Source organism: Pyrus communis, chromosome 2 (genome assembly GCF_963583255.1).
Source record: "Pyrus communis chromosome 2, drPyrComm1.1, whole genome shotgun sequence".
Classification (NCBI taxonomy): domain Eukaryota; kingdom Viridiplantae; phylum Streptophyta; class Magnoliopsida; order Rosales; family Rosaceae; genus Pyrus; species Pyrus communis.
The window spans coordinates 29,579,795-29,600,420 of NC_084804.1; the positions used below are offsets into that span (position 1 = coordinate 29,579,795).

Genomic DNA, 20,626 nt, shown 5'->3' on the forward strand with positions numbered 1-20,626 from the left:
GTGCAGAACTGGGTTGTGTTGGATTAATTTTTTTTCTTTTCTTCCTCTTCTTCTTCTTCTTCCACATGGGGGTTTATGGTTTTCAATTTTATTTTTTTTCCTTCCTCCTCCTTTTTTTCCTTTTCTTCTTCTTCTTCTTCTTCTTCTCCTTCTCCTTCTCCTTCTTCCGTAGGGGGGGTTGATGGGTTTTCAAAATTTTTTTTTTTTTCTTCTTCTTCTTCTTCTTCTTCTCCTTCCTCCTTCTCCTTCTCCTTCTCCTTCTTCCGTAGGGGGGTTGATGGGTTTTCAAATTTTTTTTTTTTTTTTTTTTTTTGGGGTTTGCAGGTTGGGGTGGAGAAGATGAAGATGGGGAGAAGAGAGGGGAGGGGGATGGGAGGGACGAACTGAGGGTTATTTTCAATTTTGTTTTTTTTTTTTTTTACATTTTATTATTATTTTAATATTTAAAAAATATTAAATATATTTTTTTTAGTTTTTAATAGTTTTTTATTGATTTTTTTTTAATAGAAAGTGGACTCCAAATCAAGCTACGTCAGCATTTAACTGAAAAGTAAACGGCCAAGTAACAGAAGGTATAACATTGGACCAAATTCTAAAGATGAGGTATGACATTGTCAATTTTAAAAGATGAGGTATGAAAGTGTCGTGACACCAATAGTTGAGGTAGTTTTTTGTACTTTACCCTATTATATTTCAAACCCTTTTTACACCATTTACATATCGGTTGAAAGAGAAATTTTTTTATGTTACAACTTACAGGCCACATAAATACATGATGTTACTAATTTATATATTATACTACATTCTAATTACTCATATCAGTTTCAAACTATACTCTAATAGCTCTTGCTTGGCATAGGAAAAGATGCTAAATTACTAGCGGCAACAAGAACCCTTAATGTTTAGGCATGGAAGCAAATGTAAGCGATGAAATATAAATGAATTAATAACATCACGTGATGGTGTGATGTTCACACTATATAAGATTACATATGAAAAAAGTTGAGATAAATAAATGAACGAGATCATTCATATTCATGGAGAAAAAAAGACAACCATAAAAATAGTTTCCTATATCAAGTATGACAATATTTCTTAGATTTACCAAACTAGTATGGGAAACAAAAAAGGAATTGATCTCTGACAATGCCATACCTCTGTCAACATGATGAGCGTCATCCTGGCGAAGGTCATCAAGTACTATAGGAGGCAACGTGAAGACGAAGGGGCTGCTGCTGATGGAGATCGATGAGTTCATGATGAAGATCAACCAGAACACTCTCTTTGACCTAATATTGGTTGCAAACTATCTCAACATGAAGGGCCGGCTTGATCTGAGGTGTCAGACAGTGGCGGACATGATTAGGGGGAAGACACCTTAAAAGATCCCAAGACCTCCAACATCAAGAACAATTGCACTCTTGAGGAAGAAGAGGAGGTTTGTAGGGAAGAGAGCCAGTGGGATTTTGAGTTAACTGGAGAATTACAATCAAGGAGTTTTTCACCATGTTTTTTTGTTTCGTTTCAGCATGGTATATAATATGACCCAATCCAATACCTAGCTACAACCTTGACTGTATGACAATGGCGGATATTGGGTAAAGGAATTTCATAGCAAGAAGAAAGGAAATTTTGTTTGTTTTCATATATGCTTGCAAGACCACTAGCTGAGGCTTTTAAACCACCAACCAGCCATTACAATTGCGTGAGTGTCAACTGGCACAACAGACAACTCAATTAAACCTAAGACCCACAATTAAGAAGACTATTACAATCTAGTCCTTACTCTATTACAACTTGATCCCATTTATTTAACTACTACTCCCATAGTGATCTAGTAATTCCTAATAAGCCGGAAGCAAGATCATAACATTACTCCCCCCCTTCGAGAAAACCTTGTCCACAAGGTTAAAGAGAGAAAGCAGGGAATCGAGCTTGGAAGTCGTCAAAGTCCTCCCACATTGTAGAATTGGCATCTTGATCCTGCCACTGAACAAGCAACTGGACTCCTGCAGAATGACCCTTCTTATACATGCGCCTAGCGAGAATGGAGGCAAGAACCAATTGTTAAAGACCATCTTCTGTAACTTGGGGCAACAAGTTAGTGGCTACCACATTTGGACCCAAGTGCTTTTTGAGATTGTTGACATGGAAAACACGGTGGACTTTAAAAGTTGCAGGAAGTTCAAGTTTGTAAGCCACATCACCTACTCGGCTGAGAACCTTATGGGGACCCTAGAACCTGGGTAACAGTTTGTGATAACTGTGTGTAGCCAAGAATTGGAGTTGATAAGGAATAAGTTTCAGATAAACCATATTGCCAACTTCAAAACTTCGTTCAAGTCGCTTTTGATCAGCTTGTGACTTCATCCTTGCTTGAGCTAGTGCAAGGTTCTTTTTAAGAATCTCCAAAACCTTGTCTCATTCAACCAAGCATTGCTCCACAGAAGCCAACTTTGTAGAACCATGTTCATATGGTGTGATATGAGGTGGAGAATAGCCATACACTAATTCGATTTCGTTGCGTATTGCTTTACACTTTGTAGAACCAAGTATTATTTTTTCTTTTGAATCACTCGATTTCCTTGAGTATTGAAGAAGTTATGAACGTTTAAAGTTTACCCAGTTTCCAGCGAGTTTTCCAGTTTTCCTGCTGACCAGTCACCTTTCAGGCTATTTTCCGGCCATCTCCAGCAACCATTGGGCTTCCAAATAGGTATAATCTTATTCTACACTTTCCTATCTTCATTTTGATATATTATGGGTCGAATTTGGTTAAGAAACGATTGAGTTACAAAGCTTTGAAAATTGCCCAAAATTGTTTTTAACGAAATGACCAAAATCATGTATGGTGGACAATCTCAGGGACCATTTCTATTAATTTTCAATCGCATGAACCATTTCTATTGATCATGCAAATCTTAGGGACCATTTTGGATAATAACCCTATAACATTGCATCCAATGTGTATTAGTGACGTTTTTTCTTAGAATGATTGTTCTATATTCATGACACAAGTGCAAAGTTTAATTGTCAACTTTGGTATGAGATGTAATAACGTATAGTATGCATGACCTAGTGTTCAAATCTACCAGTTTAATTCCTGGGCCCTTTAGTCAACATCCAATAGCTATATTCTACAATCAGTAATGTTATTCATATAATATTTTTGTACTACATTTTCATACCATCTTAGGTGACATTTAATATGAACAGCTACATTATTTGAATTAATCAAAATTTTAAATTTAGTTCATTATTTAATAAACTAATAATTAAGAAAAACTAATTAATTAAATGATGATTGTGGTATACAAATAGTCTTTTCCCTTCTTCTTTTTTGGGTTTTGCAAATTTTTCAAATGATGTGGCTGTCTAGATGAGATACCACCTAAATTAATATAGAAATACGACATAAAAACATAATATAAACCGCATTACTCTTCTACTATTTCCGTCGTATGAACGGTCGTGTGCACACGACTCTACTTGTCCAGATTATTTTGCGTACTTGGTCAACAATGACAAAGAAGTCGTCTGTGAGTGTGAAGTCAAGCACATAGTATTTTATCTTTGTTTTTTACCTCCTCTCGTTTCTCTCTCCGGATTTCACAAGTCAACATTTTATTTCCCCCAAAAATTGTTTTTCCATAAATTCCCGGAGCAACACGCATTTGCTAAAAGTGAAATCCAGGCAAAATCCTACTTGCCTTAAGCTTTCAACAGTTGACCTCCAATCTATATTATTCGCATAGACCTATGGATATTCCCCTCATTTTATGATAATAATTTTTTCTATATTAGCATATAATTATTGAATTGTATATACATAGATCAAATGTCGGTTGTATGCTCAAAAGGGTACATGTGGGTTTGTGGGGTTTGAGGGTCCTCTGCTAATCTGAGCAAGATGGGTGTGCTGGATTTAGCTTCTTCAAGGGCAGCAGCGGCCACTGTTGTAGTGCTGGGTTTGGTCTTGAGCTTTGGAGTGGTGTGCAATGGAGGCAAAACAAGTAGTTTTGTGAGGAAAGTTGAGAAGACTGTGGACATGCCTCTTGACAGTGATGTCTTCAAAGTCCCTCCTGGCTATAATGCACCGCAACAAGTAATCTCTCTCTCTCTCTCTCTCTAGAATTATGAGGCTTTTAGTCAATGGTAGCTCAATTTAGAATACCTGCCATGGAAGAGCTTTGTTAAATTTAGTTATTTCTTTATGCCTTGCTTGTTTAATTTGTGTCTTTCATTAGTTTATACATTGTTTATGTACTTGGACTTACTAAATTTTAAGTAGTTGTATGAAACGTGTGCCCTTTTGACTTAAGGTTCATATTACACAAGGAGACCAACTGGGAAAGGGAGTGATCGTTTCATGGGTTACTGTGGATGAACCCGGTTCCAGTAGTGTGCTGTACTGGAGTGCAAACAGCAAGAAAAAGAAGGCCGAGGGCAAAATTACAACCTATAAATTCTACAATTACACTTCCGGTTACATTCACCACACCACTGTCAGAAATTTAATGGTAAGTTTTGATATGCCCTGAGGTTTCTTTTTACTTCAAATCTTGTAGGATGTGGACTCCATGTAAGATATAATTGGGTTTCGGAATTTGCCGATTGAATTGATAAGTATAACTTGCAACTTGTATTATGATCTGATGAAATCTATTCTTGTGCAGTTCAATACCAAATACTACTATGTGGTTGGAATTGGCCATACCGAGCGGCAGTTCTGGTTTATAACTCCTCCTGAAGTTGGTCCCGACGCCTCTTACACATTTGGACTCATAGGTGAGTGTTTCGTATCAGAATAGGATGCATCAGAAAGTGACGTAGCTACTTAGGTTTGGTTCAGATTTTGGAAGTGGGATTGAAAGAAAATTGTATGATATTAACTAGCTAGGGGTTGTTGCAATGAGCCACCATACATCTCGAAAGATAGGCAACCAAATTATAATTCTTTATCTTATAAAACTTGTACTCCTGTTTATGTGCAACTTCGTAAATTGAAAGAGAGTGCCTTAACTCGGGAACTGAATAATGACGAGGCTCAACTGTCAGTGTTTCGCGATGTAAATTGCTGGGCTCTGGTCTATGTGCTTATATCTAATATCATTTGCAGGGGATCTGGGACAGAGCTATGATTCAAATAAGACACTTACTCACTACGAGTTAAACCCACAGAAAGGACAAGCAGTATTGTTTGTTGGGGACCTCTCTTATGCAGATAACTACACAAATCATGACAATGTCAGGTGGGATACTTGGGGAAGATTCGTCGAGAGAAGTGTTGCTTATCAACCTTGGATATGGACTGCAGGAAACCATGAAATCGATTTTGCCCCAGAAATCGTAAGCCTCTCATAACTCATTAGGTTTCTCTGGAAATTGATTTTATTATTTGTCATTTCTCGCGCTTAGATAAGATCATCTATTGTTACAAGTTTGTTATTTAGTGTATTGATCCTTTGCTGCTCGTGTTGTTTATAAATTATACAAGTCCCAAAAATAGTCATCGCGTGAAGTAATTTTCTAAAGATGATTGGCGCTTTTGTTGCAGGGTGAAACCAAACCTTTTAAGCCTTACAGTCACCGGTATCATGTTCCCTATAAAGCATCTGGGAGTACTTCCCCCTTTTGGTATTCGATCAAGAGAGCTTCGGCATACATCATAGTCTTGTCTTCTTATTCGGCATATGGTAAGAATGGGCATACACACACACACACATAGGTTTTTCTCTTAATATATTTAAAAGACACTGCACATATGTAGCAGAAAAATGGAAAGCTTGAAAAGTGAGCTGTATAGTTTTTATAATTGTCGTAATGAGATAAATAGATGAATTCATATGACTCCTCTTTTGCACCATGTTATATGTCCCGTAAATCAAAGTTAATTCATCTCTAAAAAGGACACCACGTAAATCGTTTTGAATATCAGTACGGTTGCTCAAATTTGCAAATATAACCTAGTGATAAATTGTAGTGACTCACTGTATTTCAAACGATAGAATTATGCTTCCAAAACCATCCGTTACACTAAGTGGTTGATCTCCAGAGAGCGAGTGAGGCCATCTGTACGAAGTTTGTTAAATTGAGTTCTTGAACAATTTCATTTAACACATCATTCTCTTATTTTAAGGTAAATACACCCCTCAGTACAAATGGCTTGAGGAGGAACTACCGAAGGTTAATAGGAGGGAAACACCATGGTTGATTGTTTTAATGCATTCTCCATGGTATAACAGCTACAACTATCACTACATGGAAGGAGAAACCATGAGAGTGATGTATGAGCCATGGTTTGTGACGTACAAAGTCGACGTGGTATTTGCTGGTCATGTCCATGCGTATGAACGATCTGTAAGTTCTTGATATACATGTCTGTATTAACGAGTTTGGTTTCTCAATTACTTGACGTGGTGATATCTGCATAGAGGTGGACATTATACCTAAAACATTTGTCTCTACTCTCTATTTTTTGCTTGTACAACGAAGTTTTAAATTCAATGAAACATCAGCTTTATCAAACATTTCAATCTTTCGATAAAATATAGGAAATCCATACGACGAGTATACTGCAGAAATTTCTGTCTCTAATACAACCTTCTACTAACCTCCGTTCACAGTAATGATTCAATATGTCAGTACTTGATAAGTGATTTCTGTACAACACAGGAACGTGTATCCAATGTTGCATACAACATCGTAAATGGCATTTGCAAACCTGTGAAAGATCAATATGCACCAGTGTACATTACGATTGGTGATGGAGGAAATCTTGAAGGCTTAGCGACAAAGTAAGTATATCAGTACATTTGATATATTGGTGTTGCATGACAATCGTCTTTCTATTTGTTAACACTGCATGCTTAATCTGTGAACTTTTTCTTTTTGTGTTGCAGTATGACAGAACCACAGCCCGATTATTCAGCTTATAGAGAGGCCAGTTTTGGTCATGCTACTTTCGACATCAAGAATCGAACCCATGCCTACTATAGTTGGCACCGTAATCAAGATGGATATGCGGTAAAAGCTGATTCGATGTGGTTTTTCAATAGATTCTATCACCCTGTAGATGATTCCACAAGTGCTGAATAATAACAGAGAAGCAAATAAACGTTCTCTTATTGTTCTTTTGAATAAATTCCCAAATGTATTGTCAAATAGAAGATTCAATACTTTCTTCAACCTTATGTTTTGAATACATGCTTAAAGTTGAAATTTGAATCTCATAATTCTGTGTCATTTTGATAGGCTTTTGAATAATAACAGCATATAAATTTTGCTACATTATTAGAAGGAGAAAAAGGTTCTAAACCCATCAGAACCGCAAGACAAAAAGCTAGTGTGATTTACAACCTTAAATGAAAGAAAGTAATTTGACAACTAAAAACCAAAAACTATTTTAGATTCTGTTTTCAATCGTTCTCTTAGTTTAATTCATCCCCTTATTCATTCCTCTTTTTCCTCATAGTTTTCTCATATCTCAAACATGAAAACTAAAAACTAAAAATGACATGATTGTTAAACGAACCTAAATATTTCAAACTCCACTAGTAAAGCTTTTTCCCTTACAAAAACGTATTATTATATTGGGTAAACTAGAAAAAACTACTTCAACTATTGGTGTCATGACACTATCATACTTTATCTTTTAAAATTAACAATGACATACCTCATCTTTAGAATTTGGTCCAATGTTATACCTTCCGTTACTTGGCCGTTTACTTTTTAGTTAAATGTTGACGTAACTTGATTCGAGGCCCGCTTTCTATTAAAAAAATCATTAAAATATTATTAAAAACTAAAAAAAATATTTAATATTTTTTAAATATTAAAATAATAATAAAAAGTAAAAAATAAAAATAAAAATAAAAATAAAAAAATTCCAATTTGTCTTCCCCGCACCCACACTCAGTTTCCCCCTCCCCACCCCCTCTTCTCCCTCCTGCAACCCAGAAAAACAAAAAAAAAAAATCCCAGATCCCGTCGGTAGGAATATGGGTGCGCAAAGAAGGTGGAGGATGGGTGCGGAAGAGGATGTGGAGAGTGGTGGATTTGGGGTTGGTAGGGGGTTGGGTTAGGGGGGGGGGGGGGGGGGACGAAATGGTTCTGGATTTGGGGTTGGTAGGGGGTTGGGTTGGGGGGGGGGGGGGAGACGAAATGGTTCACTTTGGATTTGTTTTTTCTTTTTCCTTTTTCTTCTCCTTCTTTTCTTTCTGAGTTGCAGGGGGTACACGAACTGGGTTGGGTTGAGTTTTTTTTTTTTTTTTCTTTCTTCTTCTTTTTCTTCCTCTTCTTCTTCCTCCTCCTTCTTCTTCTTTCTGGGTTGCAGGGGGTTGGGGGGGGGGGGGGGGGCGAACTGGGTTGGGTTGGATTAATTTTTTTTTTTTTTCGTCCTCTTCTTCTTCTTCCTCCTTCTTCTCCTTCCTCCTTCTCCTTCTCCTTCTTCTGCAGGGGGTTGATGGTTTTCAAATTTTATTTTATTTTCTTCCTCCTCCTTTTTTTCCTCTTCTTCTTCTTCTTCCTCCTCCTTCTCCTTCTTCTTCTTCCCCCTTTTGGTATTCGATCAAGAGAGCTTCGGCATACATCATAGTCTTGTCTTCTTATTAGGCATATGGTAAGAATGGGCATACATAACACACACATAGGTTTTTCTCTTAATATATTTAAAAGACACTGCACGTATGTAGCAGAAAAATGAAAAGCTTGAAATGTTAGCTGTATAGTTTTTATAATTGTTGTAATGAGATAAATGGATGAATTCATATGACTCCTCTTTTGCACCATGTTTTATGTCCTGTAAATCAAGTTTAATTCATCTCTAAAAAGGACACCACGTAAATCGTTTTGAATATCAGTGCTGTTGTTCAAATTTGCAAATATAACCTAGTGATAAATTGTAGTGACTCACTGTATTTTAAACGATAGAATTATGCTTCCAAAACCATCCGTTACACTAAGTGGATGATCTCCAGAGAGCTAGTGAGGCCATCTGTACGAAGTTTGTTAAATTGAGTTCTAGAACAATTTCATTTAACACATCATTCTCTTATTTTAAGGTAAATACACCCCTCAGTACAGATGGCTCGAGGAGGAACTACCGAAGGTTAATAGGAGTGAAACACCATGGTTGATTGTTTTAATGCATTCTCCATGGTATAACAGCTACAACTATCACTATATGGAAGGAGAAACCATGAGAGTGATGTATGAGCCGTGGTTTGTGACGTACAAAGTCGACGTGGTATTTGCTGGTCATGTCCATGCGTATGAACGATCTGTAAGTTCTTGATATACATGTCTGTATTAACGAGTTTAGTTTCTCAATTACTTGACGTGGTGATATCTGCATAGAGCTGGACATTATATCTAAAACATTTGTCTCTACTCTCTATTTTTAGTTTGTACAACGAAGTTTTAAATTCAATGAAACATCAGCTTTATCAAACATTTTAATCTTTCGATAATATATAGGAAATCCATTTGATGACAAGTATACTGCAGAAATTTGTGTCTCTAATACAACCTTCTTCTAACCTCCGTACACAGTAATGATTCAATAAGTCAGTACTTGATAAGTGATTTCTGTACAACACAGGAACGTGTATCCAATGTTGCATACAACATCGTAAATGGCATTTGCAAACCTGTGAAAGATCAATATGCACCAGTGTACATTACGATTGGTGATGAAGGAAATCTTGAAGGCTTAGCGACAATGTATGTATATCAGTATGCTTTATATATTGGTGTTGGATGACAATCGTCCTTCTATTTGTTAACACTGCATGCTTAATCTGTGAACTTTTTCTTTTCGTGTTGCAGTATGACAGAACCACAGCCAGATTACTCAGCTTATAGAGAGGCCAGTTTTGGTCATGCTACTTTCGACATCAAGAATCGAACGCATGCCTACTATAGTTGGCACCGTAATCAAGATGGATATGCGGTAAAAGCCGATTCTATGTGGTTTTTCAATAGATTCTATCACCCTGTAGATGATTCCACAAGTGCTGAATAATAACAGAGAAGCAAATAAACGTTCTCTTATTGTTATTTTGTATAAATTCCGAAATGTAGAAGTTGCAAGAAGTTCCAGTTTGTAAGCCACATCACCTACTCGGTTGAGAACCTTATAGGGACCATAGAACCTAGGTAACAGTTTGTGATAACTATGTGTAGCCAAGGATTGGAGTTGATAAGGAATAAGTTTCAGATAAACCATATCGCCAACTTCAAAACTTCATTCAAGTTGCTTTTGATCAGCTTGTGACTTCATCCTTGCTTGAGCTAGTGCAACGTTCTTTTTAAGAATCTCCAAAACCTTGTCTCATTCAACCAAGCATTGCTCCACAGAAGCGAACTTTGTAGAACCAAGTTCATATGGTGTGATATGAGGTGGAGAATAGCCATATACTAATTCGAAGGGTGTGAACTTGGAAGAAGTGTGATACGAGGTATTGAAACGCCATTCAGTCCAAGGCAACCATTGCACCCATTTCTTTGGTTAGCCCCCAAAAAAACATCGCAGATAGGTTTCCAAACATTGGTTCATAACCTCAATTTGACCATCAGTTTGAGGATGGTAGCCCGAACTCATAAACAGCTTGGCATTTTGCAATTTGAACAATTCCTTCCAGAAAGCGCTGATGAAGATGGGATTGTTGTCACTTACAATAGAGTTGGGCATGCCATGAAGTTTGAAAATATGCTCAAGGAAGAGGTGAGCTACACCAGCCGCTGTATACGGAAGTGCCATAGGAACAAAATGGCTATATTTAGACAGCCGATCAACCATCACCATGATAACAGTCTTGCCCTTGCAGTTAGGAAGCCCGACAATGAAGTCCATGCTTATATCAGCCCAAATTCTTTCAGGAATTGGGAGAGGCAGCAATTTTCTAGGAGGTGCCACTATTTCATACTTATGTTGTTGGCAAATGTGACACTCAGAGACAAAAAGTTTGACATCATTTTTCATACCATGCCAATAAAAGTCCTCCTTAAGCTTGTGGTAGGTTTTAATCACACCTTGATAACCCGCTGCAGGTATGGAATGATAAGCTTCAACAAGCTTGGTTCGCCAATTGGAGGCAGGGCTTAACAAGATCCGTGACTTGTACCGTAAGAACCCATTCTGGAAAGAATATTTAAAAGATGTAGTGGTGGTGGTATTAGGCTCCTGTGCTTGGAAATACTCGTTAGCTTTACTCTGAAGCCATGAATCATGCTCATTATATCTTCGAAGTTCATCCAACCAAGCATAGTGAGGATATGAGAGTGCTGCACATTCCACTAAAGCTAGTGTGATATCAGAAATCAAAGTGTTTTCAGGAAGCATAGGAGAGTCGTTGACCAGAAAGAGAGCATCAGCTACATGATTGTCACTGCCACTACGATACTGGATCTCATAATCATATCCCAGGAGCTTAGAGACCTAATTGTTGAAAATGGGTATTGGCCTTCTGACTCAAGAAGTATTTGAGACTGCATTGATAAGTCTTAATAGTGAAGTGTTGGCCTTGTAAGTATGTATGCCATTTCTTCACGGCATAAACTATGGCGATAAGCTCCCGTTCATAGGTGGAGAGAGATTGATTTCTTGAATCAAGAGCTTGACTGGTAAAGGCAATAGGTTGTCCCCTTGTTGTAACACAGCTCCAATGCCGTTACTTGAGGCATCACACTCGAGTTCGAAGGGTTTGGACAAGTCAGGTAAGGCTAAAACTGGTGGGGATGACATAATATCCTTGAGCTGATTGAAAGTTTCCATAACTTCAGGAGTCCAATGAAAATTGTCCTTCTTGGTCAGTTTATATAATGGCTGATAAATCTTACCATATCCAGATACAAACTTCCAGTAATATCCCTGAGACCTAAGAAACCCTGAAATTCTTTAATAATCTTAGGAATCGGCCAATCTCGGATGGCTTGTAATTTGGAAGGATCAACAGCTACTCCTTCACGAGATATGATATGGCCTAAGTAGTCAACATAAGTTTGACCAAACGAGCACTTCGATGTCTTAAGGAACAAGCTTTGTTGCTATAAGATTTGGAAACTGCCAACAAATGAGACATATGATCCTCCCAAGAGTGGCTGTAGATAAGGAAATCATCAAAAAATATGAGCACACACTTCCTTAAGAAAGGTCAGAAAATGTCATTCATAAGTTGTTGGAATGTGGCAGAGGCGTTAGTAAGCCCAAAAAGCATTACCAAGAACTCATAATGGCCAGCATGAGTCTTGAATGCTGTTTTTTTCAACATCTTTAGGTTTCATCAAGATTTGATGATAACCGGATCGAAGATCTAACTTGGAAAAATACGTGGCACCACAAAGTTCATCTAAGAGATCATTAATCAGCGGAATTAGGTATTTGTCCTTGACAGTGAGAGCATTGAGCTCCCAATAGTCAATACACAAACGCTAAGTACCCTTTTTCTTGTGGACAAGAAGTACCGGAAAGGAAAAGGGACTATGACTATTTCATATAATGCCTGCATCCAATAATTCCTGGACAATTTTGTCAATCTTATTCTTTTGAAGAGGCCTATAGTGATAGGGTCGTATATTAGGAGGTTTTGAACCAGGCAGCAATGGAATGTGGTGATCATGGGATCTGGAGGGTGCAAGTAAAATCCTCCCAACATGGAGTAGTATTGGAACAATCCATCCAGCTATACCACTGAAGGATCTCCCCCTCGAGGTGGAAGGAAGCTGTAACCACTCGCTGAGAATCGGGAATGCCATAATAGACAAAAAATTGTTTAGCCTTATAGATCCAGGATAACAAATCCTCACCATCACCAAATCGGGGAAAATCGATGCGCGGAGACCACAATGTCCTAATTGGAGCACTACCGTAGTAAGAGGACTGTGAGGGGCCTGGATTTGTTCCATGTCGCGATTGGGAGGAAGATCGGTGAAAGGATTAGTCTTCGATGATTGTTCATACATATGCATATGTACATATATATATATATATATATATATATATATATATATATATGTATATGTATATGTATGTGGGATGTATGAAACCGATTACATAAATCTTGATTCATTATTGTAAGCTCCTCTCAGCCAACGATTAGAAAAAAGATAAAAGTAGCATCCATCCATCGAAGGATAACTAGTAATTATTTAAAATGCAAAACAAAACAAGACTCCTAATCTCTGCATTAATCTTGACTACTTTGTTCTCTTTTCAGCTGCTTTTGAAGGTCGGGACTTTTTTGGGGCTGGCGGGCATCGCACATTCTCTGGTCGCATTAATCTAGCCTCTTTAGCCGTGGGTGTTGTTGAAGTTGCTTCTTCCGATTTTTCTTCGCTTTTGGTTTTGATCGGCTTCACTGAAGTTAAATCCATCTTGATGACTAAAATCAGTTAAAACGTATACTACTATACAAAAAACAAATGCACTCGAAGACGTCCAACACAAAGCACGTAGCCAAGGGAATTTAAGGTGGTTTTGTTGAGATCAATATTAATTCCTATATTTATCTAGTGTGTTCATCGGCTAGGTTTTCCTTTCCCAAAACCAAAAAAGGAATATAGCTGAATAATATAATTACTCTCTTACACATATCACCTTAAAAATGGGAAATCGAGTAGGGAGCAATTTTTTGGATTAGGGGGATATTCTAAAAAAAAAATTTGTACAAAAGTATATTTACATTAAGAGGAGGGGGAAAATTGGGATCAAGTTCGCCATCCACGATATTGGAACCTAAGACTTGTCACTTACAAGTTAAGAGCAATATCACTAAACCGTTGTACTAAGCAAAATACTTTTAATTTTATATTGGGAGATTATATTCACACATCCCAAATTACTTTTTCCATACCTTTTAATTTTTTTAATATTTTTCTATCAAGTGTTAGTGGTGTGTAAAAAATATTAAAAAGATTAAAAAGGTGTGAGAGAAGTAATTTAGGATGTGTGAATATAATCTCTCTTTGTATATTAGTTGTTAGCTTCCTGCTCTTTCATCTTTACTTTCTTGAACCCATTTCAACATAATCCAATTTTAATCTGATCCGACCGTCAGATATTAGGTAAATATTCACATAAACTCCAACCGGACCATGTTATTACTTTGTTGATATATGAGTCGAATGGCATTCATTTGTGTGCTTGAGGTCGGTGGTTAAAAAATGTAAAGCAAACTTTTGATGTTATATTTTGTTTGTTATTACAAATAAAAAGTATTTATCTTTTTACACAAACAATCGCTCTTTAATCTTAACCGTTTGAAATATAATTTGCAATTTAGAATTGTGATTTCAGGTCTCAATTTGGACAAATTTTGTAGTGCAACTGAAATTATATCCTCTTGAACTTATCACTCTTCATGTGACTAAATGGCATATACAAGTATACAACTGATCGTATATAAGTTTCTCTCCTCAAGTTAAAACACCTTCTCCCATAATAACAGCAGGTGATATTTAAGATGGTTTGTGTCTGAACTTGTTCATACCGCCTTTTCAATTTGTAATGTGAACTTTTATTTCCTCCAGTTACCCTAAATTTTATAAATAATCAATTACTTTCCCAATATTAGATTACTAAGCATACATCCAAATTTCATTCAAATTAATATTAAAACTCACTACCGCGAATTCAATTCTCGATCAAACAAATTTAATATATCGACTTCTGTATAATAGCAACTCATCTTAGTGTCTCAAGTGCTTTCCATGGTAGAAGTATAGACGGAATATTTGATGAAAAACTAGAAAATTTGGTGGAGAGGCAGTTGGCTATTAATAAAAGTTCTGTAAGTATTTGATTAAAATGAAAGTTTATGATAAAAATTGAGAATGACTTATAAGTTCTAGGGTTGGGCACGATTCAGTTCGTCCCGGTTTTATCCTAAAAAATTGGAATCGGAACCGGAATCGGGAAATATCAATCGTTTGGTTTGGTGCGATTCCGTCTAAATTTATTTTTAAAATTGTATGGTTCGGTTCACAATGACTATTATTCAATTCATGCCAGTTCATGGTTCCGAATAATAAATCATTTGAATCTTGCAACATAAAAAAGGTAAAGGATTTTTATAGTAAACATTAGTAATTGGATCATACAACGATGAATATGCATGACCAATCATAAAGAATGATGAACAACAATAAAAGAAAATTAAAAATTCAATGGCACCAAAACTTTACAAAGTTAATGGATATTATTCATATCAACAATTCACAAAACAAAAACACATTACTAACAAACTTAGGTTACCAAACCCATTTTGGTTGTTAATTTAACAATCTAGAAACGAAACACTGAAGCGCTTTTATTAAGAAACATGATACAGTAGTTCTAATTCATGAAATTTTCAAAACCCAATTAATTATTTATATTCACGGTTCGGTTCGATTTTAAACGGTTCTGTCAACATGTAAACTAGAACCGGAACCGGTACGAACAGTACGATCCGATTCTTGAGCTTATGTTGACTCTTTTTTTTTTATATTTATTTTTTATTTTTTATTACAGCTTATTTTATCACAATTAGATTTGGTTTCACGGTTCCACGAATTTTATGTCCATTCATAACAAGTTCATCGTAAATCTCCCAAGTTTTTGGAAAATCCACTAAATCCGAGAATCCGAAAATGATCCTTTTCCAAGTTTTTTAACACGATAAAATAGAATTTAATTTTAAAACTCTACGAATTAAATGTTAACTGTGATTAACGAATAAACAAGAACTTAATTTGGTCTCTGTTTCTTTTGTTTTGTGATCCAGCAGCATAAACGCGGTAAGCTAAAAATCTCTCAAAAGTCAACGGTCCCTCCTTCCTCAGTTACCTAAGTTTTGAATCCAAACACTAAACCCAGATGGCGGAAAAAAGCGGCGACGGCGACGGCAGCGGTGGGGGTGATGGTGCTCCAGCAGAGGATGAGAAGAAGAATAATCATGCTGATGGTGGTGTTCCACCAGAGAAAGAAAAGAATGGAGATCCAGAACTGCTGATCTGCTTGCTTCAACCTGCTCCCGTCGACTCCGATCCTGACTACATCGGCATCCGTCGCCTTCTCCTGTCTCGCAAGCCCCAGTCCCCATTTCATCGCCGCCTGGTATTCTCCTCCTCCTCCATCTTCTCTACTCAACAATTTGCATAATTCAATTGTTCATTTCATTCATTCAATCACACTGTTATTGCTTCTGATTGTTGAAGGATTGGAGATGCAATGGAAAAGGGTACGTCGCGTTTCGAAATTACATCTGTCGGCCAAGGAATTGGGAGAGTACGCAGACTCCGAGCCTCCAGACCACTCCCGGAAACAGGTCGGCGATCAATTCATATCAAAGCTTTTGCTAATCTCTCGAAATGTGATGAAATTGAAAGTAATTTTCTGCTTAGTGAGTGTTTAGTTTGTTTTCTTAAATTCGTAATGTATGCTGACATCAGGGTAATTTACTGCTTCTTGCATCAGTGAGCGATGGATTCCACCTCCAAGTCCGCGGTCCCTTTTGTATGATGTCGAAAGCTGGAGTCCTGGCAGGGTATGCAATGCATTTCAAGTCCAATTTCCATTTCGTTATGGGTTTTTGTTAATCCTATGTAGTATGCATTTGTTGCACATTGTAACGGTTCCGTTAATTGAATGTGGACATGTAATTTTTTAACTTTTAAGCTGTAAAGCCAATGACCCTTGAACACATTGCGAAAATTTGTCATTTGTACGTTCTTTCCTGGATTTTTCCGTTTCCTTTTTGTTTTTGTTATGGGCTCATACTTTTATATTATTCATTTTATTTTAGGACGTCCAGAGTGGTAGTCAACCTTCACCTCGCAGAAGTTTTGGCTCCAGTATAAGTGATAGTGACCGCCCACGTCCTCAGCGGGCAGAACCTGCATACTCGTTCGTAGGAATGCAGTGCATCTTTGATCAGTGCAAAGCCTCTGGTAACTTGTTTCCTTCGAGAACTAGACTAGATGGACCCTCTTAATGTGTTATTAAGCTGAGAGTGAATGTGACTTTTAAAAAGGTTGAAAGTTGAAACCTAATTGGTTTTTATGTACAGTCACGGTTTTGAAGTTTGGACACATGAGTTCTGATCTGCTTGCCTACGGAGCATCAGATGGAACCTTGACAGTATGCACTGTTTCTGATCCACCTTCAATCCTCAAGCATCTGCATGGTCACTCCAAAGATGTTACAGGTTCGATTGACTGGTATTGTTACTGTTGTCTTTTCTTTTGTTTTTGCAATGATATATTATTAGCCACGTTGCCTAAATAATAAGTAAACTCTCACGGTCAAAGATTTCAATTTTATTATTCCATGACATTTAGAAAACAGAAGTGCTAGGTTGCAATTTGCTTCAAGTAAACACTTTGGTACCACCAAAATTCCTTTTTTGTTTAGTCAATCAGCTTCCGGTAGAAAATTAGTAGGTTATATTCTTAGTGGTTCTAATGATTAAAAATGTAAAAGAAACATGATATGCAACAGATGTGAACATCAAGTCCGTAATGTATACCAGATGCAAATCTCTTTAGCTTCTCTTTCTATGAAGCACTTTTCTGTCGGGAATCATCATGTTTCTGAAATTCTGGTTCATTTTTCAGACTTCGATTTTTCATCAAACAATCAATACATTTCATCCTCATCAATGGATAAAACTGTACGAGTGTGGGAGATTTCAAAAGGCCTTTGCATTCGAGTAATATATGGAGTGTCTCCACAACTATGTATTCGTTTCCACCCTGTAAGTGTGCATAGAGATTAAGAAAGTTCGGCCCCTCGAAATTGCTGACATCTTTTTCTTAAATTGGTTATCTTACTATAATTGCATGTTTAAAGTGGTTTTTTTCTCATCAGTGCAAGTCATTGATTCAAACAAGTACTAGTTTCAGCATAGGATACCTGTCAGGCTTTTTGGTTGCGCTTCTAGCAGATTCTCAAAGAAGATTATTTTCACTAGCCTTGAATGACCCCTCATTTGCAATAACGTTCCCTTTTAAACCTTCATAGATTAATTTAACATTGCCTTTCCCTTTAGCTATATGTGGATGACTAAAACTGTCTAATGGTCATCCTCAGATAGTCAGAGGAAAAGACATCATTAAATGAGTCTTTTACTGCATTTTGAGCTCTTAATAAAACATTATTCCCCATTAAAAAAAAATCTGTGGATGAAGTGCATAGTGAAAATTATTTACCCTTTTTTTATACATGATAATATAATGCCGTTTAAGGGTTTTTTGTTTTGTTTTTCTTTTCTGTTATCTTCTCTATGCAGGTAAATAACAACTTTCTTTCAGTTGGCAATGCAGACAAAGAAGTTACGGTAATGACTGCCTACCTGATGTTCATTATGTTTATTCACTGTTGAAATCCTGATACACATTCTATAACTCGTTCATTGATGTAAAGTGCATGAGGTACAGGTTTTTGAGTCATATTGTCATATATTATCTATTCATTTAGACTGAATTTTGGCACCATCACATGATACATGTTCTGTTAATCATCAGTTCATCTGAACGTAAGTAATCAGAAAAGAAGGCCCAACTGCGTGCCTATTTTCTTACTGGTGTATCTTGTGTAAGAAATGGTTGCTGGGGAAGGTGCCGACCATGTGTTCCTAATTTGTCCCGTTGCTTGAAATTTGTGACAGTTTATTCTCAGAGGTTGTGGTGAGATGGATTACTCCAAGAGATTACTCTTCCCTACTTTGTGAAGGATAAAGTATTGGGGACAGCCATACAGCAAGTGTCACGTGTTGTATGGTATTCTTATATGTTATGGTGTAGCTCTTTTTTGGGTTATTTGGTTGGAGAAAAATGAGAGGATATTTGAAATATAAGGGGGTTGGTGTGGAAGTGCTTCTGGAGCAAGTCAGATTTTGGGAATTAGGATAGAACTTGTGGAATTTTCTTTGCTATTTATTTAGATTGGAAGACAGTGTGTGGGTTCGTCTGAGCTAGGATGATTATGATATACATTAAAATTTGTGCCTTGTAACAGCATGTGGTCTTCTGGTTCAATGGTCCTGCAGCCATATATATAAATTGTATTTCTTTTAGCTTAAAAAATACCTTGGATCTCAAATTAATATGAATATGGATTCATACTTTATAACTAAAGATCTTACTGCTCTTGATAAGATGAACGCTGCGCCATTTATCATATGCATTGCATTAAAATCGTAATGGAACATCTCATTAGACATCCCCACACAAAAAGTTTTTATTGCAACTTTGATTTGTGTTTATCTATTTCCAAAACTTGAGGGAGCCAATCTTTGTATTCCAATAATGTTATAGGGTTGCAAAGATATCATCAATTTAATTGATTGTATTTGATTGGTGGAACATCTACATCTATATTTCAGGTTTTCAATTTCAGCACTGGGAGGATCATTCATAAAATATTCTTTGACAGTGAGGTTACCTCCATGGATTATGCTCACACTGGACAGCTCATTTTCTGTGGTGATGCGACGGTGTGTAATTGCGTATATTCATTTACAGTTCTCTTCCAATGAGCTGCATATCCTTTTACTCAAATACTTCGTTGGATAATTTTTTACAGGGGTGTATATATTCTGTAAGTATGAATTCTCACACGGGAATGTTGTCTCGTTCTCATCGTCATCGAAGTAGCACAAGGCGAAAATCTCCAGTCACAACTGTGCAGTACCGAAGTTTTTCATTGTTGGCTCGAGGCCCTGTCTTGCTTACGTGTACTCAAGATGGAAGTTTATCTTTCTTCAGGTTTGGCCACTGAACCTGCCTTGTACTTTTGTTGTATATTTAAACCACTGATAGTGAGGTTGGTATGTTGTAGTGTTGCTCTGGACATACAGGGTTATTTGACTCTTCGTTGCTCACTGAAACTAAATCCACGAATATACAGCATCCGGGCTTCCTTCTGTCCTCTGCTTTCCCTTGAAAAAGGAGAATATATAGGTTTGCATGCCAATATCAATGTTACCACATACTTCATTACTACTTTTCTCAAGTGTTTGCTGACAGTCATACTGTTACAATGCCTAGTTTCCGGAAGTGAGGATTCAAATGTCTACTTCTACGATTTAACTCGGCCAAAGCATACTTGTGTAAACAAGCTACAGGTTCCTCTTTATTTTTACACAAGACTTATACTCTTTCCTATGGTATGAAATTGGACCCTAAAGACCAAAATATATCTGACTGCAGGGTCATCGATTTCCGGTCATTGGTGTTGCTTGGAACCATGGAGAGAACTTGTTAGCATCATCTGATTTATACGGAACGGTTATTGTATGGAAGAGATCAAGGACAGGCTAAAACAAACATATACAGAGATTCAAGTTTCAACCTCACACGAGCGATTCCGGACTTTATAATTCTTCCATTTTCCCTCAAAAATGGTTTAAACGTTATGAAGTCTCGTTAATGTATCATTAACTGTATCAATCAGATAAGGGATAGAGTGGCATTACTTGTACAAGTGTTTGTATCCTTTTTGCCAATCTAATATGAAGCCACCAAATTGTTTTGAATCAAGAGACCTATGCAAATGACATGTACGTTTGTAGTTGAGAGAATAAAGCTTAGTTTTCGTCTTATAAACAAGATCTAAAGTTCTGATAGGAAAGTGATTTCTGCACGC

General features: G+C 36.9%; 2 protein-coding genes and 1 pseudogene across 2 annotated transcripts; all 3 read left to right on the forward strand.

Moving 5' to 3' along the window:
* Positions 1-3,688: 3,688 nt before the first annotated feature.
* On the forward strand, positions 3,689-7,221 carry LOC137725201 (purple acid phosphatase-like). The gene is made up of 8 exons (XM_068463803.1): positions 3,689-4,105; positions 4,323-4,520; positions 4,677-4,788; positions 5,120-5,349; positions 5,558-5,696; positions 6,140-6,360; positions 6,676-6,797; positions 6,903-7,221. The coding sequence occupies exons 1-8, from the start codon at positions 3,911-3,913 to the stop codon at positions 7,096-7,098; spliced, it is 1,413 nt and encodes a 470-aa protein (XP_068319904.1). The 5' UTR covers positions 3,689-3,910; the 3' UTR covers positions 7,099-7,221.
* Positions 7,222-8,523: 1,302 nt separating this feature from the next.
* On the forward strand, positions 8,524-10,414 carry LOC137725024 (purple acid phosphatase 2-like; annotated as a pseudogene).
* A 5,262-nt stretch (positions 10,415-15,676) lies between these two features.
* On the forward strand, positions 15,677-20,586 carry LOC137725697 (uncharacterized). Its single transcript, XM_068464466.1, has 12 exons — positions 15,677-16,096; positions 16,198-16,307; positions 16,457-16,526; positions 16,785-16,929; positions 17,049-17,186; positions 17,596-17,735; positions 18,270-18,317; positions 19,365-19,475; positions 19,565-19,746; positions 19,820-19,941; positions 20,029-20,105; positions 20,191-20,586. The coding sequence occupies exons 1-12, from the start codon at positions 15,857-15,859 to the stop codon at positions 20,299-20,301; spliced, it is 1,494 nt and encodes a 497-aa protein (XP_068320567.1). The 5' UTR covers positions 15,677-15,856; the 3' UTR covers positions 20,302-20,586.
* Positions 20,587-20,626: the final 40 nt, after the last annotated feature.

Excerpts from the sequence above, each read along its gene's own strand:
- LOC137725201 (XM_068463803.1), top strand. The coding sequence starts at position 3,911 with ATGGGTGTGCTGGATTTAGCTTCTTCAAGGGCAGCAGCGGCCACTGTT. Across the intron at positions 4,521-4,676 it reads CCACTGTCAGAAATTTAATG|TTCAATACCAAATACTACTA; the intron begins GTAAGTTTTGAT and ends ATTCTTGTGCAG. Across the intron at positions 5,697-6,139 it reads GTCTTCTTATTCGGCATATG|GTAAATACACCCCTCAGTAC; the intron begins GTAAGAATGGGC and ends TCTTATTTTAAG.
- LOC137725697 (XM_068464466.1), top strand. The coding sequence starts at position 15,857 with ATGGCGGAAAAAAGCGGCGACGGCGACGGCAGCGGTGGGGGTGATGGT. Across the intron at positions 19,476-19,564 it reads TTTTCTGTGGTGATGCGACG|GGGTGTATATATTCTGTAAG; the intron begins GTGTGTAATTGC and ends AATTTTTTACAG. Across the intron at positions 19,942-20,028 it reads TGAAAAAGGAGAATATATAG|TTTCCGGAAGTGAGGATTCA; the intron begins GTTTGCATGCCA and ends TACAATGCCTAG.